The sequence below is a fragment of the Sinohyriopsis cumingii genome, chromosome 12, assembly GCF_028554795.1.
Source record: "Sinohyriopsis cumingii isolate HCF-2022 chromosome 12, ASM2855479v2, whole genome shotgun sequence".
Lineage (NCBI taxonomy): Eukaryota > Metazoa > Mollusca > Bivalvia > Unionida > Unionidae > Sinohyriopsis > Sinohyriopsis cumingii.
In genome coordinates this window covers 36,418,535-36,443,469 of record NC_142972.1, presented here as the reverse complement: position 1 = coordinate 36,443,469, position 24,935 = coordinate 36,418,535, and the positions used below count along the sequence as shown (strand labels likewise).

The window sequence follows — 24,935 nt, the reverse complement described above, 5'->3', positions numbered from 1 at the left end:
ACTGGTGTTCTCGATGCGAGGGACCAGGGCTTCGCGACCATCGGGTCTGTGTTAAATGTGAGGGCTCTCGAGAGATTCTTCAACAGACTGGGAGGGGCGGACTGTGCGTGGGCGCTTATCTGGCCATTGACTAGAGCGTGTGGAACGGGAGTTGCATCATGGATGTCAGATGGGCGCCACGATAGTTATAGGTATTGTGTGTTCCACGTTGTTATTTTCACTCTTACTATCTGAGCAAATTCACATGCATTTCAATATCGTTATATGATCGATACATCCAAAATTTCGTTATATTTTTGTTTATAATGGTGTCAGATTTGTTAATATTTAATTTGCGTTTATAAATAAAACATCTTATAAAAACGCAGTTGATTTTGTGATTTTGGTGTCTTCCCTAATCCAGTCCCAACCCGGCCTCATCTTTGGACACTTCGCATTATAATCGATTAACGGGTGGAGGTTAAAGTGAGAATCCAAGGCTTAAGGAATGTTTCAATTCGTGCTAAATGCTCCTGCTGATACCTGTCTGCAATTGTTTCCTTGAAAAACAAATTCCTTCATTTTAATACCGAGTAACAACAAATATGATGGATCAGCTTTATAACTACGTTTTCATTGTTTAATTTTCTCCACTTACACAGAGCAGGTTTCCCAATAGTTTCATATTAAATTGAGAATTGCTTTGTTAATAAGACGACCCCTCATTTACACGAACACTGTTTATCGTCTTTGTAAGTCGGTCTTAACAATGGGATGGTACTTATGTTTATTGACATTTACTGGTCTTTTCGGCAAGCGAGTCAAATGGCACGAAGACCATGTGGAGTGTATAGTAGAGCATAAACAATACCGGTAATCCTGCTATTTTCCCTGCCTAGTGCATGTATGTGAATTTGGTGCGACTATTGGAAGGTGAATGCCGAATATTAGGGATAACATTTGGTTGATAAACCAGAAACTTAGATTTGTTGTTGCACAAAGTTACTCGAAAACTGCCACCACTTTAAAGTTCTTGTGATTCTGAAATTTATGTTCGTAAATACAGCATATAGTTCGTGTTACAGGCTGTCACTCGTTATATATATCAAAGTTAGCATTATCTGAGATCCGTAATTTTGTCCCGAAGTCTTATCTTGTTTTTCTTTTTTCATATTGAAGTTAATTTTGGGAAGATTATGACACATTGCAGACACATGTGTGGAAGTCACTATTCCTCAAATATGCATTAGATTTAATTGATTATATTGTAAATGGATCACATTTTCCCGGAGCTTCTGTATCAACCGTTGTAATTCACTTTATACATGGTAACATTGAGGGCAAAAAAGAAATACCCTTAAGATATTGACTTTTTAAACGACCAATCTATGCTTCGACTAATCTGTAATAAGTTACGCAAGCTTACGTAATTAACAGTTCCGGCTTCAAAGATATCACCCACGCGACCGATGTAATATTTCCTCAACGTAAAGTCATGTATATAGTCACTCTTCTAGATTATGACATGTTTATTGTCACTCCACTAGTTCATTTTCCACTGCAAACCACCAAATATGGCAATATCACTTCCCAAGTTCTTTCTTTTCACATACTACACGACTGTATGTGTGTACCTCTTATATCCCAATGTCGTTTGTGAAAAAACATTTCAAAAGAAATGCAGTTGTTTGCGAAGTAAAAGAAATCGTAAAGCCTTCGATGAAGACCGATTAATGCAAGCAACATTAGGTGGCACTATGAGGGAAAATAGCATTTGTCTGATGGGAAATTATATATTAAGGATATTGAACACGGGTAGATGGATGAATGGACACTGTGGATGACCGAATATGGGGTATGGATATTTAACACAGTAGTGGCACTATGGCGAGTTCAAATTTTCATGTCACTGTGCGGCAAGTGGACAATAACTTTATAAATAGCCCTGTGAGGGCCATGACTATTAAACACATTGGTGGAGTGTCTGTGTGTGTGTGAATAGGATTTTTATGGTAACTTTAATAATTTCTTAGTCTTGTCGCTACGATGTCTGCAGTGTGGTAGTTTATAGTGATGTCCAGCACTGGGGCATCACGCCGCAGACATGTAGCATGATGTCCCACCCAGTCACATTATCCTGACACCAGGCCGAACAGTCCTAACACTAAACTCTTACTGCTGAGCGCCAAGCAAGGCAGCTGTTAGTACCATTTTTGTAAGTCTTTGGTATGACTCGGCCGGGGATGGAACCCACGATCTACCGTATCCGAGGCGGACGCTCTAACCACTAGGCCACCGGAGCGGTGACACATGGGTGGAACTCTACATAAAAATGGGAGATCAGTATTAGGTTCGCACTATTTAGGGAAATAGAAACTCAAACATGACACTACGAGAACAGATGTTCTAAATCAAATAATGAAAATAATCTATGAAAACTGAATTTCTGCATCCCCGATCGTCCACTCGAATGGATGTCCAACAATTGAAATGATTATTGCAGAACTGACACACTTTAGGTTGGAACTTTGTAAATATTCTCATCATAATAGAGGTATATACCATCACATACAAAAGGGAAGATGTAGTGCAAAAATACATTTGCATACAAACACGCCGAATCAAATGCAAAATGAGGCAGTTGCTCACATGTGTATACCTATCATCCATCTGATCGGGTAGCCGAACGGTCTAAGCCTCTCAACGGTACAGAAAACTTAATCATCTCAACTCAGTCCGCGTGGCTTCGAGTCTCATGTTCTGACAACGAAAGTATGCGAGAAAGTTTGACATTCGCTTCCCGTGAGTCGGGGATTCTTACAGGGATTTTTCCGAATTCTTGGTTCCCTCAATTTACTTCGACACAGAGGGTATATATTTGCTATATTTTTAAAAAAAACACACCAAAGACACAAACAAGTGTATATTTCTTGCATTCACTATCCAACACACAATCACATATCTAAAGGGTGGGAGTATGATCTTTTCATACACACTAACATATCGATTTTCCACCAGTATGACTTCATCCATCTTGTAAAAAAATATATTTTCAACTGTTATTTTTGGAAAGAATTACAGGAATGTAAATGATTCGTAAGAAATTAGTAACATATTGTTATTTTAATAAATAATATCTTCCAGTTGTCTATATTACCTTATGTGATGTGATGTGATGCGTGTATCTTTAAAAAAATAAACATAAATATCTGATTGATGTTCTTTACCGGCTCTCAGGAGCATATGCCCTTGTAATGAATTCGTCCACGGTTTCAGTAAAATTATTTTGCCTATGTGCAATTTTACCTGAAATGATTGCATTATCTACTGGAAACCATGACATTGTTTCAACGCCATCTGCAGTAAGCAGGGTCACACACACACACACACACACACATATATATATCTATAAAGATGTTTACTTTTGTTATTTCTGTCCATTGTACAGGTATATTGCAGATTTGCATTTCTGCAGAAGTTCATCATTTACTTGTCCTTGGGTGCCACATTTGCTAACAAGAATAGCTTCCAGGGTTGATTCTGACAGGCGTACTGTTTTTTTTTCTTAACATTAAGAATGCTATCTCAGCATTTCTGATGCTGTGAAGTATTTAAAGTATGAATAGCATTACTCAATGGTTTGAAACGACAGTTGGCCAGATCCATCCTTTTTTTCCTGAGAGAAACCCACTGATGACCTGCTTTTTCCACATTCAATTCTGCGCCTAACTTGTAGATTTGGTAGAGCTGAAACTCTCTTGAGCAGATCATCAGTGTTGATTCCTTCCATTCGGCTGGAGAAAATGGACAAGGTCCTTAAACTCTCTAGAGCAGATTATCAATGTTGATTCCTTCCATTCGGCTAGAGAAAAAGGCCAGGTCCTTAAACTCTCTAGAGCAGATCATCAGTGTTGATTCCTTACATTTGGCTGGAGAAAAAGGCCAGGTCCTTAAACTCTCTAGAGCAGATCATCATTGTTGATTCCTTCCATTTGACTGGTGAAAAAGGCCAGGTCCTTAAACTCTCTAGAGCAGATCATCAGTGTTGATTCCTTACATTTGGTTGGAGAAAAAGGCCAGGTCCTTAAACTCTCTAGAGCAGATCATTAGTGTTGATTCCTTCAATTCGACTAAAAAAAAAGACCCGATCCTTAAAACTCTCTAGAGCAGACCATCAGTGTTGATTCCTTCCATTCGGTTGGAGAAAAAGGACAGGTCCTTAAACAATACATAAGATTATTTAGACACATCTGCAATGCTTACACGAATAAGTCATCCTTTAGTGGAAATTTTTCCTTCATGTATGAGTGATTTGATCAGAAATGCCCTACAGTGCATTCTTGTCTGTAACTGTTTCAGTATTCATCTTCTCTAGAAGTTTGTTTACCATGGAATATTCCAGTGTCCTCGTGTTGTTAATATATTTTTTGCACCATATGTGCATGGCTGTTGCACTGTGTTTATTAATGTCATCTACAACACATATTGAGACATGCTATGAGCAAAATTGGCAAAATGCATGATAGGCCATGCGAGCCAACGGATGACTGAAAGCAAACTGCTTCTCCCAATCACTCCAATGTTTTTGATCCCATTTCTTTTTCTTGACTGGTTAAAATTCATCAGTTACTTCCTTTTATTCTGTCTTTCACTTCTTGCTGAGAAACATTTTCCATTATGATCCTGTGATTTGCTGATGCGGATAAAGAGAAATACACTGTGAGACAATCTCTTTGTATTGGCAAACCAAAAACGGAAATCAAACCGGATATGGTGAAGCACTAAGAAACAAACCAGACACTGAAAAACAAGATACAGAAATAGGGAAATGAAAATGATGATTCTGTATTTTAAAAAATACATTTATTTCTTCCTCTGGGAATAGAGATAGGTCTAAAATTCGGGATTCTCTCAGCATTTTCAGTAGTGTTGGCAGGTATGCTTTCCATTTAAGAGAAGTAGCAAAAATTAGATTTTCAAGAAGGCAATATATTGGACTTTGATCAGTACCATTTTAAGTTAGGATCAACAAGACGTTTTGAGTCTTTTAGTGAAACCCCTGTCTGACTTGAGAATTTATTCTTGAGATCTGATTTAAGAATTCATTCAGCCGAAGTAATGGCAACAAGATGTTCTAGCTGGCCACTGTGGCAGCCGTATCAGACATCAGATTAATAAGTTTCAGTTCTGGCTAACCAAACCTCGTAAAATGTCTTCTGATGAAAGCATGTGTCAATATTACCTCATAATCATGAGAAGTAGTGATAAAGAACATTTTCAAAATGGTCATGGCTTCAGCCATATTGGACCTCACATCAGCACCATTTTCATATGGGACCAAGTGGATAACATCATAAGAAGTCTTTTAGTGACAACCGCATCTGATAAGACCATCCAATCAGAAGAAACACCAATAACAAGATTATCAAGATGGATTATGTGGTGGCCATATCGTAAATCATATTAACACCATTCTCATTTAAAACCAACCAGACAACATAATAAGTCTTTGAGCGAAAACCCTATGTCAATATGACTTTCTGTTCAGGTGGAATCGTGAAAACAAGATTTTCTAGATAGCAGCTGTGGTGGCCATATTGGATCAGCACCATTTTTATTTAACACCAGTTAGTCACCATAAGTCTTTTAGTGAAAAACCATGCTGATATAACCATCCATGTAGGAGGTGTAGCAATAACAAGATTTTGAAGATAGCTGCAGTGGCAGCCATGCTGGATAACATATCAGCATGGTTTTCATTTAGACCCTACTAGAAATCGTACAAAGCCTTTCAGTCAAAGACCCATTTTGATATGACCGTCCATTCAGAAGAAGTAGCAAAAACAAGAATTTCACTGTGGTGGCCATACTATATGTATCATCAGCATCAGTTTCATTTCAGATCAACTTGACCATAGAATAAATGTCTTGTGAAGTTTCATAGCAATCCTAAAAAATGGTTTAGGAGAGTAGCAGTAACATCTATACTAACCTTTAATGTGAGACCAACTGCAAACTACACAGACCCTGATCTTCTGTTGCATAATGTGCCATAAGATCTGGGCCTGTTTAGTTTGTTAGGCAGTAGTACAAACAAAATAGACCCTGATCTGCAGGTGCAATATGATATGGCAAACCAGGATCGTTGTTGTTTGCAGTTGGTCTCGACTTATAAGTGAGTATATGCATTACGCTATTGTATGGACAGATGATGGATCATTATATACATGTATTGAGGTAGCTACGACTGCCAAATATTTCCCTTCACATGTCAAGATGTCAGAACAACCAGCTCAGCGTTGTATGATTGAGAAATCCTGTCAGATAAAATTAGTTTGATCAATGAGTACAGTGTGTCCCCACTATAACACGGTAGTTGGGAGCCATATAAACCTACCGTTTTATAAACTGACCCGTGTTATAAGCAACCAGGTCAGTTAGCTGAAGAAAATGATGCATGTACCCCAAAACATCGGGGGGGGGGGGGGGGGGCGGGGGCCAGGTACTTCATGCGGGTGGTGAAATACGTGCTAAATCTGCACAGTTATCATGTTAAAGTCGGTGCATATTAAATTAGAAATGCACCTGTGGTGAAAACAGAAGGCATATATATAATAGTTTACTTTTTTCTAGAGACACACGAATTTCATCACATAATTGCATCCACAATACAAGTGATTCTATCAAAAATATGCACACTCACAGATTTAAAATATTCAATAATTTTGTCACAGGTCATATTGGTCTGAATTCAGTGGAAAAACATAGCACAATCATGTAAAGAATGAGAAGCTGTGACGTTTGCACGCATTGGAGTGGGGTTCTTCCAATATAATTTAATTAAATAATGAAAGTTCCACCCTGGCTCGCGAGGTTAGAAAGTTAAATTAGTGACGAGGTAGATTTACAGCTCTGAGCCCCCAGTCAGCTATGTCGACGGTTAAATTATAGAGAACACGAAGATGAGATTCAATCAATAACAATTTAATAAATTCGATAATTTAAAAACGATAACTTCCAATCACTCGTCTTTCCTCGACCAAGTGACAGCCTAATTCATCCCGTGATTTACAGTGTGAGTTAGATTTTCCCCCGTCTTTGCATCTACTCATCTCTTTCTTTCCCGCTAATTCCTTCCGTCTTTCCATTCTTCTAACTCCTCCTTTGTCTCCGTTTCCCTCTCTACTATCTCCTCATCCAATTTCGCTCCCAGACTTCAACTTCTCCTTTCTTCCGTCTCTCTATCTGAGACTTCGGGACCAAACTGTAACTGGTCTGTCCCTCAAAGCTTCCTTATTTGAAGCTCTCTGTACTTGGAATTTCCTGCTCTAAGATTTTCCCGCCAATAACGAATGGCTATTAGGAGTTACGCTAACCTACACTCTGGGTAATTTCTCTTAGCGAACTAATTCTTGCCGGAAGACGCGGAGATATCATTCTACCCAAATCAAGGTCTCTCCCCATCTCGATTCTGATTGGGTGGCGCTGTGACCCTGTCTAATCGTCTTAGCGGCCAGTTCAACCTGTCTGTCTGTCTGCAGGGAAAAGAAGTTAAGACACTACCACTTCTTCAGGCAACTTCTTTTGATCTTGGATAAACATTTCCACACCTAGGTGATAATTGGCTATCTGTGACTTCGCAACTCCGAGGTCCGGCTCTCCACTTCTAGCTACGGCAATCTTACGTAATGGATTAGTGCTAGCCTGCGGCAATGTTTAACATCAAACAATGGCTTGTGAGAATTACTTTGATTATACATGTTTCAACTGGGCTACTCTGGGTCGGGGTAAACATGACAGAAGCAAATTTACCTTTTAGTACGTCCAAAGTCAGTAAACGTTAGTTTGTGTTTTTAAGTTGCCGTTGGTAGTGTTCGTAAGCATAAACGTTTTCCCTGCAAAAAGGAAACTTTCACAGCACAGTTAACATGTTCCAGTCAGGTTGTAAAACGCAAAAATCCATCAGATTCCATTTTCTTTATAGTTATGTTTGGTACTGACTTACTTTTGAAGAAAAGTTCTTTGCTTTACTGAAGATTGTAGTCTGCTTTCTTTGATGAAGGGTGTATGCGTTACTTACGTCACTGCTAAAGGACACTTTTGGAGTACCAAACAAATGCCTATTTCCTTTTGTGGCGGCAACATCAAAAAAATGTATCGGATTATTAAGACTGACTTTTCATTTGCTGGGTACGTTTTCATAACAATTAGTGCTTTAAAGTTAATCTGTTTCCTTTGAAATTTCAGCAAACTATTTTATCTGGGTATATTTTTAAAAAAAAAGAATTGGCCGTCATTTGGTCTATTCTATTTACTGTTACTCCCTGCGTATTGAATAAACCAATAAGTGTTTTTTGTTTCTTACATCTGTGGTAGCTGCGTGATGCATGTGTCAGAAATTTTAAAAAGCGTCAGCAGACGATAGAGACGCAGGTGTTCTGGTCTGATGACAGGGATTATTACAGAAAATGTGAGTGTTCTGTAGGATTTAATTCTGAATGAAAAGAGGAATTTTACTTACCATCCACATATAATGTCAGTCTATGTAAATATATTAATTACTATCGACGAAAGATAGATTACGAGATCATGCCTCGTCCGGTTGATCTCCGTTACCATAAATGTCAACAATAAAAAAACGGATATCTCACAACAGTACTAAGGCAGGATGTCAAGATAAGCGGATTATGATATAACAATGCACTATTAAGATGGTTTGCTAATATGGACAAATAATTTTTTCACATAACAATAGATACATTTCATTGCATTGTATATCCAGTTTGCAGCTTCCTTTCATGGGGTCGCTGAATTTCTCCAAACCAAGGGTTGTATATACCAGATTATACAGCCAAGAATGTCGTCAATAAACAAATCACCAGATGGTATACTGAGCAGCCAATAAGGAGGAAAAAACCCAAGTTTTCGACATTGGCGAAGCCCTACACGATCCCAGAATAAACTTTATACATTATTTTTCATACCTTTAAGAAGAGAAAAATTCATATAAAATGTCAGGAGCCACGCCATGATCATTTTATGTTATTTGTACGCGATCTCTTGCAAAAAATGATAATACATGTTTACTTCTTTCACGTTCAAGAATATTTTTTTTTCGTGTACGAGAAAAATACAGAAGATATTAAATTTCTGGAACCACACCACGACTATTATATCCGAATTCGTGTTAAAATGGAACATGCTATAGCGGGGTAACACGCTATAAAATTATCCCAAAAATCTTGGTTGAAGAAATTAGGGGGAATATTTGACATAAGAGCATCTACTGTTTCAGATATTGTAAAGAAAATGGAATTCATCAAGAATGAATTTGAAAGTAACAATTATGTAAACAAGTGTCCTTTCAATAATTCCTGCAAATCTGACAAATTGAAAGATCTAGTTTGGCAGTGGCTTAGCCATGCTAAGGCCAAAAGCATTTCAAATTGCAGACCCTATAATCAAATAAATGGCTAGTGGTTTTGTCCAAGAAATAGCAAGTTGGAACTTTAAAAGATCCAACGGATCATTAAAAACTTGCTGCTTGATAAAGGACTCAAGTCAGTGGTGAGAGTGGGAAGAATATTAAGTGACAAATACCAGAAATTGTATTAGTGATTATACTCCTAATAATGTATTTAACTGATGAAACTGTACTCAATAAAGTTATAAAAGTATCTCTTTCCTCAAATGTTTCTTGTCATGAGGACTGTATTTTTTTGTGCAACAACTGTATTTATTCATGTTACAGGATGTAATTTTTGGAAGGAACATATGTTGTTCAGCTAATGTTTTATCAAATAGTATCCCCCCCCAAAAAAATTAGCAGCTTCCTTAATTGTGTGCACTCGTAACACACACACAGACACCAATGTTCTCATAGTTACAATCTCACCCTCTCTCGCATCACAGTGGTTGCAATTATATACAGTACCCCATCTAAACAATACTGTAAAATACTTTTTACAAAAGATCGTTTCTGTAATGTGTACAATCTGTCAGATATTAAAAGATTCAAGAGGTTTTTTTATAGGAAAATGTGTAACAATTTTCAGTTAAAAAAATAAAAATAAAACAAAAAGATTGCAGTGTGGATTATTATACAAATGATGGGTTACAGAGATAATGTTCATGCATGAAACATCAAGGTGAAAGTAAACATTTTCTTAAGATATGGTAATTAAAACGAGTTTTGTCCGTTAAGATATACTCATTTTTCTACTGAACTGTGGCAAAATTCTGTCTTTGAATCTGTCACATAATTCGCGTAATCTAAATAAATATAAATATACATACAAAACATCATAAATGCTGACGAATCTCTATAATCTATTAGCGCCTTCCAGTATTTTGTAAATTTTAAACAAAATGAACAGACAAGCAATGTCAAACTACAAACGTCACTCAACCATGTGAATAGTGTAAGAGAGATAACTCTTTCTTGATTCAGTATATTGTCCATGTAACATGTTTCTTGGGATCTGACCTGCCAATGGTAAGCTCCTCAAGTGCCTGTCTCGATTGTTCTGCAAAGGAAATAGCAAGAATATAATAAAATTAGGGACTGAATTAAAAAGAAAACATGTTAACAAATTTAAGGTTTGACACTAGTAATCAAGTTAGTCTGGGTCATCAAGCTCTCTTCAGTTTTCATCACTGTGCAACAGAAACGAAACGAGGTTGCAATCTAAGAATGAAGTAACATAATTGAACAGCCATCTGGGCAATCAGCCTTCTCATCAGCTGTTTGTATCTGGCTCAAAAGCCTTTACTTTTACAAATTTTAACACTCTATCCATCAACTTCTATAACGCTCTATTTTGGTTAAATTGTTCCATTCAATTTGCCTTGTAAATTAAATTTTGAGCAAGCAACTTCAAAGGATAATGGGAAAGATAGAAGGTGCTTTGTGCTATTCCAATAATGGGAATGTGAAACAAAAACATCCTTTCGTACAATTATGGTAAACATGACTTGAATTTTTACCTTCAAATGAAAGTTAGAACAATTAAGTTTTAAATTAAATATTGTTAATGTCAACAACATACATACTCTGACAAACACTCGATAACACAAACCATATCCAGTTTAGACCTAAATATATCTATCAATGAATACAGTTTGCATAGAGAAATAATACTTAGCTACCATTTCCATCCCACTGTCGATAGCTACAAATATTCCACAGCAATACTGTCTGGGATGGCTGAGAATAGTACTCAACATTAAAAATTAGTGGCAAAGAAACTTAAAAACTTAAATTGGCCTGTGTGAAACTAAGTAGCTATCATTTTATTCATAGCAGATTCTTTTTCGATTTCTGGATACTTTGATATCAAAGTAACATCAACATTTATGATAAATGGAAAACTCAAAAAAGTTTTTAGGTCTGGAGTATTTCCAGTTTCAGAACCTACTGTGTCCTTAATTGCTAAGGGTGCCATATGTTGAACTGTCAGTCAGTCGGTTGGCCAGGCATGGGCTTGACCAACTGAGTAAGGAAAATATAATGTACCCTATCTATATTATGTCTTGGGATAATATTTTGTTTTGCTTCTAACAACTTAGGAACCCCATAAATTTAAAAGTTGTCCCAAATCTGTTGAAAAATGAATATTAATGACTCCTAATCCTGCCTTCCTAATGCTAATATAGAAAACAAAATTGACAAATGTAACAAGCATCGTATTATTCTTTCCTTTGATAGTTTTGTTCTGCTTGTGGTTTTACAAATTAACCCAAAGACCCAAGGAAACAAGTCAAAGATTGGCAGGAAATGTGTGTTATGCTCTGACCTATGACGACATTATAGTAAATGTATTGCTTCTAATGTGGTTGGAAAATGATTATTCTGAATTGATTCTTTTAAGCCATAGGTTACTGTCTGAATATAAAGATGTCTAGTGCTCGATGTTCAGGTTTATGTCAGTAACTATTATGCATATAGTCAATGCTTCTGAAATTGTTCAATTACTATTTTGTGGATGGATACAAGTGGCCTTGCCAAAATTAGGCACTCAGAGTAATGCAGTTGTCATTCTGCAAGCATTACATCTCCCTCAAATTGATCAAACGCAAACACATTCGGAATATAGGAGTTGTGATGTTCTCCAAGCAGTATAGTTATTACAGAAGCAATGTTAGTACAAAAGATGGCTGCATGGTAAACCCAGATGTTTACTCAACCAGTAAGTATACCCTTTTAAGCAAGTAACTACCAATTCCAATGCCTTATATCAAAGTGCATTAGAAGATAAGTAAAGAAAAAAGTATGTAATTAAAAAACTGATTGGAGACCTTGACCTTGCATATAAAATATTGACAGTGATATGAGATGTCCTCAAACTGAGAAGCCTATAAGTACTGTAGTTTAACCCTGTACAGTGTTGTTTTGTTGTTGTTATAGGGCTTAACACCATATTTCAGCAGAAGATACACTATACATGGCAGCTAGTCTAAATGGTGGCAGAAGAACCCAGAAAAACTCTGGAAAGAACCACCGACCCATGAAAAGCTACAAGTAAGCTTTCTCACATACCCATATCGGCCCAGCCTGAGACTCGAACTCACACAGACATCTTTATGTGACAGTTTATGTTTGGGTTGGTTTTAATTATATTTATAACCTATTATTGGCTATACTATGCCAAATAAATGGGAGCTTATTGCTTATACCTTGTCATCTGAGATAATGTTCCTCCGTTTATTTTCAGTACTTAAGTACACCAAGCTTCATCCATTTATCTAAAACATCTCCTGGAATAGAAGGCAGAAGGGCAAATGTGACTAACCTAAAATTTAGAATTGTTACTTTCATTCACAATCAAACCTTTGAAAATGAAAATTGTCAGAATTCAAAAATCTTATATGCAATTGCTGGTTTTAATAAAATTTATTGTAAACTCATTTTTCCCCCGTTAACTTTAAATTGTCAGAAAACGTTCAGTATTATCCGATACTGAACTCGCGCGACAATACCCATATAGCATTCACGTGTATAAAGGAACTACTTTCTATTGTAAACAAATAATGGACGCAGATGCCAGCACTTTTGATTTGTACACAAATCCTGTACACTCCCGTAAGAGGCTGTTTACGTTGTGGTTGTTTAAATTTGTTTCTGAATGAACTAAAACAGATGTTTCGTGGACTGCCACATACCTTCTGCATTGGCACATTCCGCGTTGATACAATGTTACGGATTTAGGCTCGCTACATTATATAACAGATGCAAGACAAAGGTCGTTACATATAACATATAAATGACAAGTCATATACTGTCTTTTTTAAGAATGGAAAAATAAAATATCCTTGCAGTTTTACACTCTGAATTTCCTCAAAATGTATTTTCCTAATTCTGCAAATCCGAATTACACGAGCCATGTCATAGGTTTTCAATCTGAATTACACATTTCGAAATTGTGATGTAATTACGATGATACGTGCAATTGCATCCTTCTTACTGCACTCAAAATAAAATAAGCATTAAATTCCATAGCGTCTTTTTGATAATTGCAATTGAAAGACTTCCTATTTTCCCCCACATTATGATTTCAGACATTCAATGACAGAAACAGAAACACAATTGCAGATGTCTGCACACTTCTCCCAAGCTTCTTCAAACCCATGTATTTCATGTGGAATCGTCACATACAAATCCAGTCAATAATCACGAAATTTCCTAGAATCAAGAAAAATACCCAAATCTATTCATTCCAGATCAAATGGAAAAGTTGTTGCAATGCACATTCATTCACAATATGACTCCAAATTTCAATTTTAACTAGACACGCCATTTTATTTCGAAAGTTATGTCGAGCGCGCGATTAAGTTCAAATTTATCTGGGCGGAGTTATGTGCGCAGTAATAATGTTGATTTGTGAAATGATGAATATGTGCTTGTGTATTTAGTTTGGAATGCGGATTACATTCATTTACGTTGTTTCTTGTAGTGTATTGTGTTTATATAATTAAACCTTAGGTAGAATAAAAAAATGAGCATATAATAAAAAAGGTTACTGAATTTCTATTGGAAAATATGAACTCGTTTTGTCGGGAGGATATACTGCACTCCCAAGATCGTTCAGTATTCCATCCCAAAACTCGTTCATATTTTCCCATACAAATGCAGTAACCTATAAATACATGACAGTTTCTAAGAAATATATATGTAAATTAGTGAATAGAGCATAGCCCATATTTCTGAAGGGGTCATTTATGCACAACCTACCTGTAATTTTAGGGCACCCATGGAAGAGAAGAATGGATATTTTGGGGCAGAACTGTAACACTGCTTCCACTGCTTCATCGGTCAGCTCTATACAGCCATCCATGTGAATTTCCTAATAGTTAGAAAGAATTCCTGGGAATCAGAGCTCATCGTGATCCAGGATTTAAAAAATTGTTATTTAGCTACTTGCGATGAAGAACAAGTGACTTGGAACTTATATTTGTCCTGCATAAATTCTACTCATCCTATACGTATGTATAAAACTGAAGCTTCCTCGTTGATTCTTGTATTAATGATCTGGCAAGGTCTCTATGTTCAAGCTTTTATTATGTCTATTCATGTTCTAAACACCGTATATATCGACAACTTTTATGATGAAATTTCACCGATTCTTTCCTTATTTCACCTCTTAACACAAAAATAAGGATAATTTTGAGTATGGTATTGATGGATATTTGCAAAACAGTCTGACAAGATAGCACAGTGGACTCATCATCTTAATCCAGCTAATTAAATGTGGCAAACCATGCTTATTGAAGTTTCTCATTTCTTGATCATTCGAAGAATAATAAAACTTCTTTTGCAAAGAACAAAATTAACCAATTGACACATCAGTCATATTGTCTTTAATTTCATTCAGTTACAAAATGAACTGTGCTAAATGCAAGCTTGTTGGTAACCAGTTGCTAAATTTGACAATCTTAAGACTTAAAAACACAGGTAATAAAGAAGTATTATGGGATATTTATGTAAATGTGAGCTAGGTTAAAAGACATCCAATGATTTAATATCAGATCAGTGTGCATCTGGTTGATACTGACTTGCTGAAAATGGACACCTGTAAGCAAACAGCAACAAACAACGTTATTTCCGCCAGTTATGTTATGACTTTTGAAACATATTCTTAACAAATCACGCCAATGATTAGCCATGTATTTTTTACATTAATATCTGATAAATTGTTTAAAACCGTAATTGTCCAATTAATTAGGTGAATTTGAAAAAGTCACTTGCCCTTCCTCATATCATTTATAAATATGACTGAGCAGGTGAGTGATATTTTTTGACCATATATATATATGAAAGTAAAATGTTTCATTATAAGGAAGATACTTCTCCAGACTTCGTGATTTCTTGGACCAATGAAGTCTACATAGATTATGAAATTTATTCTGTGTAAATTTATGCCATCGAGACATCAAATTATCTGGAAACAATCTGTGACCCCTGATGAGTCAGAAAAAATATGTTTTAGTGTAACTGCTATCCTGTTCAGGCATCAGGTAGTATAAGGTAACAACGTTGTGATTTTGTATAAAATGAAGATGAAGGTGATGGTGATGACGTTGTTGTTTATAACGGTAATCACAACTCCAGCATTGAAAATAATGTTAAGTATATTCAATTTGTATTGCGTGCTGTCTTTTGTCCAAGATTATAAGCCATGCATATCTAATTTGTATTGTGTAATTTACCTTTTGATTGTAATTGAGGGTAGGAGTTGGGCTTACCTGACTAATATATTTTTATCATAACCATAATATTACATAGCCAAACGTTATATGATTATAAGAACATTATTAGGTCAATTTCTAGTTTTTCTCAGAAATTAAGTGTTCTTGAAGCAAGTTCTTTTTTAATTTGATGGGAAAATTACCCTCATCCTGGTTCTTTTATTGTGTCTTTACTTTTCATATAAATATTGTTTACTTCAGAATTACTGGTTCCATATCTAATATCAGTCTAGGTGGAATCAATTTTAATTGTGTTCAGTTGTGAGAATGTAATATATTTATTTGGTTCCCTTTCTTTGTTAGATCTGATAATGGGCTAGCAGTGGCAGCGAAATTAGGAATAAATTTCTTATAGAAATCTACTAAGCTTAGAAAGGATCGAACCTGATATTTGTTAATTGGTTGAGGTGATCTCATGACCGCTTCAACTTGCTTGGGGTGAGGTTTTAGATGTCTGGCTGTGCAGACCTTTACACAAAAATGTCCACAAAGCTATCAACGCACACTAAACTCATTTAGTAATCGGCGTATCAAGCTCTTACCAATCCGAATGGCATCACCTTGACTTGGTACAGCCCTTTATGTGTAGCAAATGGCGTCAATTGTTGGGACCTGCCAATACCCATTTGACAAATCAAACTTCGAAATATGTCGGTGACCTGATAATTTCGCAAGTAGATTCTCCATATCCGGCATCAATCACCGTTACTTTGTTTAATTGACGAAAATCGATACAGAAGCGGTTAGTACCATCTTTTTTCCTGACAAGGACAACGGGAGACGAATATGGCGAATTAGACGGTTCAATCATCCGCAAGTCCAGGATTTTCCTAATCTCTTCATCCACAGTCTCTCGCGCATTAAGTGTAGCTGGGTAACCCTTAACCCTAATTGGATCAGCTGTACATAGCTTTATTTTTAGCTCTACTAGGGTTGTGCATCTTGGTCTATCAGTGAAAACATCAGAATACTTTCCTAGGGTCTATTTGATCTGTTTAAATTGACCTTTGGGTAACTCTGCGCTTACATTCACCTGATCTATTCCTTCTCTTACACTATGCAAGGAATATTCCAGTGGAACATCTATCTCAAGTTCTCCCATTACCGCGTCATCTTCGATAACCGCGGAACACATTACATTCAATACACATCTTTCTAAAGGCGTCTTCGCGCCTTTCTACGTACAACTTTAGCATATTAGCATGAAATATGCTCAACCTACCATTCACGTAGATTTTATAGCCCATATCACCTTTGACTTCCTTTACCTCGTTTGGACCTTTCCACTTAACCAGTAATTTATTAGAACTTGTGGGAAGAAGTACTAAAACAAGATTACCCACAACAAATTTCCTATTGCGCGTCTTACGATTGTATTATTTATCATACCTGCAACACAATAGTTAACTCTTCACGTGCAACTCTCCCCTTAGACAGTTCTGACATACGTCACGAGACTGACAAAACCTATTAATATCACAATTTATACCAGGCCAATATGTTGGTAGTTTTTCCCGTACCCAGATGACCTGCCATGATAGATTCACGTGCTACCCTCAATATACGAGACCGGTATTGTTGAGGTACTACTAACTGCCAATAATTTTTCCTCCTTGCGTGGTAAACTCCCTATAATTAACCCATTTATTTTGATAAATCTCGAACTACCCCCTCCTTTATAGCGTTTAATGTAGTTAAGCGCGATTTTCTCACTAATCGAACTCAATGATCTTTCGCGCTCATGCTCCCGGAGAAATTCATTACGTGAGATTACTTCGATAGATTCGGGGACGGTTAACTTTCGTAAGGCGCATTTCTCCCGCCTGGTTTGTGATCGCGTTTCAACGGTTCGAGCTATGGTTGTTTTAAATTCTTCCATAGTCGGCAGACAAGACCCTTCAACGTTGCCGATTGTCAAATCGTAAAATGGATTATCCGTACAGATCGCGACAACTGTTCCGGTCAAGAAAGGAGTTTCAATCCCAACTCTTGCAACATGTACGCGATCGATCGTCTGATCAAGTATCATGCATGGAGTCACTATCCCCACCTGTGCAATCTGTATCACGTACAACTGACCACCTGACCGTTAACAGTACCGAATAAGAAATAACGTCGTGAAACCTATCAGAACTGTTCTTGTTATGTATTGCTACGGCTGGCTTATGTATAGTACCAATTCTTTTTGGACAATTTGATTTTATATGGCCCCCTTCGTTACATGCATAACATTGTACACCTCGACGTCTTGTTTCTACATCCGATTTACCCATCTCAGTTGGTTTCGCTGACTTTCTGCGAGTCGAAACCTTAGACGGATTCCCAGACTGATCTTTTCGAAACCACGTTTCGAGTTCCACCATGTGATTCATCGAGACGATCTGCTTGCTTTGCCATGTAACGAATATCTGTGAACGCTTTTTCCTTAAGAAAATGGTTCAACTCCCGCCCTACTACTTGTAATATCTGATCTCGGAGCGAGAAATCCACCAAACCATGACACATTTTGTTCACCTTAGCAAATTCAATCCAGCGTTGGAAGTAACTATCTATTCTAGCAATGAATTGCCCAAATGTTTCCCCCTTCTCAGCTTTAATATACCTAAACCTTTTCCGGAAACCTTTCTATGTCAGTTCATACCGTTTTAGTAGTGCTTCCTTCAGAGCGTCGCAGTTAAATACATCGCTGCTAGGGAGTCGCGAGTAGACGTCGAGAACCTTACCCTTTAACAAAGCTCTGAGATCAAGAGCCACATCATCTCGCTTCCATTTCTGGTTATCAACATACCGCTCGAACCGATGAAGATAACTATCCATGTCATCTTTTTCATCGTAAAAGAAAAGGTAATTTAGGGCCTGCTAATTTGCTAGAGGCAGAATCTTGTTCTCCTTTTCTAGCATTTGCTAACTCTTAAATTGTCTTTGGTACTCTTTATTCTTTCTCCTAACTCTATAACCTCTAACCTTGCCTGTCTTTCCAATTCCAATTTATTTGATTATCTTTTCTCCTTTTCGAGTTGGTGTATCCTTTTCCGATCGTTCTTTTTCTAATGGTTGTTCCCGTTCCGATCTTTCCCTTTCTAGATCCCATTCCTTTGCCTGTTCATCCCTTTCTTTTGCTTTTTCTTCATTTATGATTTTTCTAAGATTTTCCCCTTTGTAACCCTGTTGTTTTCCCAATTCAGCTAGTTCTTTTAGAGAATCCATGATTGTTTGGAGATGATAAGTACAGTGGTTTAGAGCTTGTCAAACCACAATTAACAATCTTAGATATGAAGGCAACAAAAACTAAACAAGTGTGTACATATAGGAAACCCAGCACCAACTAAAAATACACTTGTTAAAAAGTCCACGGCTTACAGACTACCTACGGTTTAAATACAGTATATTGGTAGTTCATTCATTCCAAAGCATCCCACTTATACCACCAATTGTAACAAGCTAGACCTGAATGGATGCCTGGATCGAATGACAACACAACACACTATTATGAATGATAATTTATATAAAATGAATAAAATTATTTATATTGGCTACACCCTCCCTTCATGGATCCACCATGCGCACAGACATACGTATAAACATACGTACATACAGTTCTAAACAGTTTCAGACAGCCCTAATCTGCTTCAGACAGTCCTAAACAGCTACAGTAAAACAAAACTGGTCATAATAATAGGTTCGGAATTAATATCTATAGATATGTGCTACTAAATTAAACTAATACCAACTTGTAATTCAAAAGTTCACAATGTTTGAAATCTGCGTAGTATTAAAGGCATCATTTCATGATACGACATTTAAAACTGAATACGCTTCAGATATCAAATAAAATACAAATGTAACACTTACACCTATGGCTGGAGAACACATGGAGAACGCTCACTCCTTGACAAGATCCATAGACCAGTGTGTCACTTAGAAACGGAGCTTGCCTTAAATCCACAGAAGAGTGAGTATTAGTCACGGTAAAATAACCGTGCTTACCGTGCTTTTAGTGAATCTTGCCGCAATCTTATCTAGGACGAGGTTCGTGTTAGTTCAGTTGCTTACCTAGAAAAACAATTATTCACCCTAGGTAACATTGTACGCATGTACGACGAAAATGATCAAATCGTTCTAAGGCGAAACCAAGATATTTCTTGCTTTATTATGTGACAGTTACGCTCCGAAGTCATGACAGTGGTGGATGAAGAGCAAGTCTGGAATCAAGTTAGGCATTCTAAACTTGCCAACGAGACGTTGTTTCTTTATCGCTACAGAATAAGGACTTTTAGCATTGCGTCACTTATCATCACGCTTTCTGGTGCCAGAGTATAGTCGTTGTGCACATCATCCATATCAGCGGCATACTCAAGATCAACGTCGGAAACGTAGCTTGTGTAATTATTGCCACTTAATATTGTTTTATATTCAGTAAATTTTCTGGTGGCATCCAAGAAAAATCGTCCACAAAAAGCTACTGTCATATGGCGAAACCAAACAAATTACTCGTGCTCAAATTTGCAATATATTTTTTTCTTCTTTTCATACCTAAGCATGTATTATTTGTTGGATGGAGGAAGTCGCTTTGTGATGACAGACATTCGGCCGCTGATGTCCTTTTTGAGGACAGTATGCCTATGAATGTATTGATGTTTGTAAACTTGGGCGCGTCATTCCGCAATAGTATAGGACACCGTGGCTTTCACAAACCTGGATTGTGTCTTGCTGCACTCAGACAAAATTGATTGCTTGATTAAACATTGTAAGCGTTGATTTGAAGCATTGTATATTGATTTGAAGTACATAAAAATACTACTAGACATATTCCTCCGCTGTCAAATAATGTTTAGAACAGAAGTGCATTTCAAGCACAGGCTTCGTCTGAATATTAGAGCATCTTCCGGCCACTTTCCATAGTCAATACCAATACCAGATACAGATTGTCTACCAGCGGTATGCGTCTGGTATTTTCACTTTCGACAGACACATATATTATAGGCTTTACCATATCTTGATTTGACATCAGGAATGCAGGTGCTTCGAAAGGCATGATGTTTCTGCCACTAACTCCAGCGAACCAGCTTCATTTTTACTTTAAAATCATTATGCTTCATGACATTTTGTATACAACATAATATATATCATATATAGCTTGCGCGCAACCTTTAAGAGTTGTTGTTTGAGGATGAGACTGATGGAAGAAAATTGGACGGCGTACGTCTCCAGCATATTTTAACAGCATAGACTTTATGAAAAATGTGTACAGACAATTTCGTGTGCGTTCTGCACCGATCAGAGTAGACGCTGATTTAAAGAAAAACAACTCATTTTTGTTGCTGACATGAGATTAAACCAGCTGCAAGCCTCACTAAGTAAATAGAGGCGACGGTAAGAAAAATCACAAGCGGGACTAATACAAAATCTCTAGAAACAAATATCAGGCCCAGAAAACAGGACACAAAACAAGAAAAGGATCATAGCGAGGATTAATAAGCTGTGTAATTTCTATATTTATGTATGAAAAGGAATACATCTCTAAACTCTCAAGATTATGGTACTCTACGGAATGATCCTGCAGTTTCCGAAAAGAATGAAGTACGTCACTCAATTGTCTGAGGAAAAAGACTAGCTCGTAATGTAACCAATATTTCACCGTGTTAGTATGGAATGTCCCTTAAGCATGAAACGCGCAGTGTGTGTCAGCGTTCGGGCCACTCTGGTCACAGTCTGGTTAAAAAAAACAGAAACCATTGAATGAATTGACTAAGTTCATTACGCTTTTTATCACATTCAGCATTTCAGTTATTGAAATCAGTAGGGGGTAAAGAGAAACGAGGCAGCATATTCGGACTATGGATGTTGAGCGGCAACGTGTTTCGCAAACAATAATCAAAACAATTGATGCTTGATATATATTACCAATACCAAAGCATATATTCTGCCAATGAGCTTTAGGTTGTTATTAATTTTGATAGACCCAGATTTGGTAGCGAAAACACGCTTATAATACGATCATCAACAACAATAGAAATGTATCATAAATCGTAGATATAGAATTAAAAAAAACAACTTTTGGCCAAACTTATTTACCCAGAGCTAGCCTCGCAGAAGCCTTAATATGATTTGTGAAGGATATATTAGACTTCATTTTATATAGCTCTTCAAAACAACGTATACAAAAGGTATAAATCAAGGTTGGACTTGCTTCCGTAGCGCTGCAATAGATATGACAGATTTGTCTAAAAGAATTTAGCATGAGACATCGTGTGGAACTAAGGCGATTATGTGACAGAAAGTATGAAAAAATATAAAAAATAACAACAACTCACCTTTCAAAATAAATGCGTTGAGACTGATCCTGATGGAAGCTACCAAGCATAGCTGAGAAAAACAAGTGTTGCCTGAATTAAATGTGATGCCGTTGAAACTCTGGTCCTTATAAGTTCATACGGTTACGGTTAGGCTCTTATAAAACGCAACAAGAAAAGGGTGAAAAATCAAGCTTTGTTAAATTTTAACAAATAATTTGTTTCCCTAGAAAGCAAGTTAAAAATGAGAAAAGGAACTTTCGGTTGTAGGAACAAAATCTAAAAATAATCCAAAAAATAATCCAAGAATTTAAAAATGGAAGTCATAGTAATAACATGTCCTAATAAAATTTAGTTCGAATCCTGATGAAATCCAAAATGGTTGGCCAGCGGCGTACTAATGTGTCAATATTTCTTTGTTGAATCACAGAAAATAATATTCCAGTGTTTGAATGCTGTATAAATTAAGATAGTTGTCCAAAATTTAATTTTATGCACAAGTATTTCCAGGGAAAAGTAATCTACACGAATCCAAATAATGTGCAGAAAAATTAAAAATTCAACTCAAACAGGTCACAACAAAACACCTTTAAGTGTTAATGGTTAAAAGCCTGACTGCTCAAATTCTCTATAGAAAACAATTATACACTAATTTAAGACGCAAAACAAAGTCTTGTATCATGGTCACATGATTACCCTTCTGGAAGAACATAGAAACTCTTACAAGCCTGACATCACGTACTTCCAGTATGGCCTCGATTTCACTTTATGAATCTTACTCTGAGAAAGAATAAAAAATGTTGTTTTACTTCACCTCTAACTGATTCAGAATCAAGGCCAGGATTTAGGTCAGCATTATATATAAAGTTTATATTATTAGATACTTGTGAAAAGCAGCCAGGTCATATAGAACTGAACTGATTTTCTGGAAAAGGACAAATCCAGTAAATAGATTTACATGACAATAGCATGTAATTGAATTTTATAAAAACCAAAACAATAAACAAATAAATTAAATCAAATATAAATTAAATCAAATATACATAACAATATCAAGACTTGTTGCCGTCAAGTTGATAACTGCGCTCTAGAGCAATCGATTAATTGAACAAAATTAGCGTGGTCAGCAGAGAATCATACGATACCGATAACGATCGAATGCTTCTCATATCATGTAAATTGACACTTCAGTTTCAGAAGCAAAATGATATTGGTGTCTGCTATATACCCGTCTGGACTGTAATTAATCCGACAATATTTTGGATCTAAATTGTTGCCGGTAGCCGTTTCACCCGAGGTGATCTCAATATACTTTCTGTTTACCGGCTCAATGAATGCTCCCAAAAGGCTTTATATGCTTGCTACTTGCTAAGTTTGTCTTTTTCTAGTTATGTTGTTATGCGATGGAAATTGGCAAATATCGATTGTCGTGGCAAGGTCATATCCACCAACTGTGGTGGACATAAAACAATATGACTTTTGTTTCATATGATGTGATCTCACAAACTTCTCTAAGACAGCTTTCAGATCCATTGGTCATACTGTATCATATCTTCAGCTCCGCACTACAAAATATCGTTGTACATTAGACTATAGCACGAATGCGGGCGATTTTTTACCAAGCGAATGTTTAGTCTTGTACTAAGCAGCTAAGTGACATCGGAATTCATATCGTAATGCATTCGATCGCTTGTGTGAATGCCTCTCAAAAGCAGCTTCTTGTCACTTAAGCTTGTCATCTTACCACATCGTTATTGTTACGTTCACTTTTAAATTGATTTTCAGGTTAGGCAAATGAATGCTTTGTATTGCTAAAAATATAACGGAGACAGGGGAAATACCTAGTGTGTGAAGCCAAGGAGGTAATTCGTGTATGTTGGCAAAGGATGTAACTCATGTAACCTTTATCCAGGAAAGGGAAGTAATCCTAGCGCGCTTTTTATCATTTTTTTAAATAAAAAAGTCATTGCATAAGTATGCGTCATCTGCCAAGCGTCCACTTTCATTTCTGTCTAAATACAAATATTGGATTCATAATTTGAGGTCATTTATGTGTAAACAATAATATAGGCAATTCTAAATGGCAGTATAATGAAAGGACTGTACTGGGCCTGGCGGTGTCTATATTGTCTATATTAAAAGAACGTAACAAAGTGTGTTCAGATAACAAAAGTATGCACGCAAACTTCGTTGCGTGGTGTGGGCTCAGAATCTCTAGAGGAAATAATCGTGATGTGCGCTCACAGATTGTACGGAAAAAGCTCGCTGTGCTTTTGTCATAAATATACGTGTTAGGTCTCACTTGATAGTTTCGTAATTTGACACCTCCATAATTTGACAAGTAAAGGGCATGAGCTTAATTATCACAATCCTAGCATTTAAAAAAACTCACACATAAGCTAAATATGTAATGTGGTTTACATTTACTTTGAGTTAGGCTTGGAAATGGGTTGGATTTTTGGTGACTGCTGGTTATAATTAGACGAGCATTGGAGGTCAAATGCATAACTTGGGCTGCAAATCAGCAGCCGAATTGGCTTACATATTTACGTGTGTCTGCTACAGAGGTACATATCTATAATTTAAAAAAAAAACTAGATGGTTGAGGGGTGATGAAAAGTATGCTAATTTGTTATAATACTAGTGAACTTTATTCATGCATAAGGCACCAACTGATAGTTATAGCTGCATTCTCACATGACAATATTCAAAATAGCTCTTTCCTTTCAAAAATGAATGTAAAAAAGTGGGGTTGGTGGTAGTGTTGGTTCAGTATAAAAGCCACCAGTTGCCTAAGGAATGAACCATAATACCTCAGTCAGAATCTTACAAGCATCCTTTTAACACAAATCATTAGTTAGTTTTTATTTGTATATTTAATGTAATATTATTATTTTTTTACTGCAAAAGTCATCGTTG

The 24,935-nt window shown here is 36.6% G+C and overlaps 2 protein-coding genes across 2 annotated transcripts in view; both read right to left on the bottom strand.

Annotated features, from left to right (window-relative positions):
• The window catches only part of LOC149786260 (toll-like receptor Tollo), a 270,288-nt gene that overhangs the window by 45,898 nt on the left and 199,455 nt on the right, over positions 1-24,935 (bottom strand). The window lies entirely within an intron of this gene.
• LOC149786262 (protein AMN1 homolog) lies at positions 10,182-19,669 on the bottom strand. The gene is made up of 3 exons (XM_089978165.1): positions 19,576-19,669; positions 14,210-14,321; positions 10,182-10,505 (listed from the first exon to the last, which is right to left on the bottom strand). Exons 1-3 carry the CDS (start codon positions 19,594-19,596, stop codon positions 10,426-10,428), a joined length of 213 nt encoding a protein of 70 aa, XP_089834291.1. The 5' UTR covers positions 19,597-19,669; the 3' UTR covers positions 10,182-10,425.

What these genes read in the sequence shown, in the direction of transcription:
- LOC149786262 (XM_089978165.1), bottom strand. Translation starts at nt 19,596, where the DNA reads ATGTGTTCTCCAGCCATAGGT. An exon ending in TGTGTTCTCCAGCCATAGGT is followed by an intron (nt 14,322 to 19,575) that starts GTAAGTGTTACA and finishes TCTAACTATTAG; the next exon opens with GAAATTCACATGGATGGCTG. An exon ending in TGGGTGCCCTAAAATTACAG is followed by an intron (nt 10,506 to 14,209) that starts GTAGGTTGTGCA and finishes TTTCCTTTGCAG; the next exon opens with AACAATCGAGACAGGCACTT.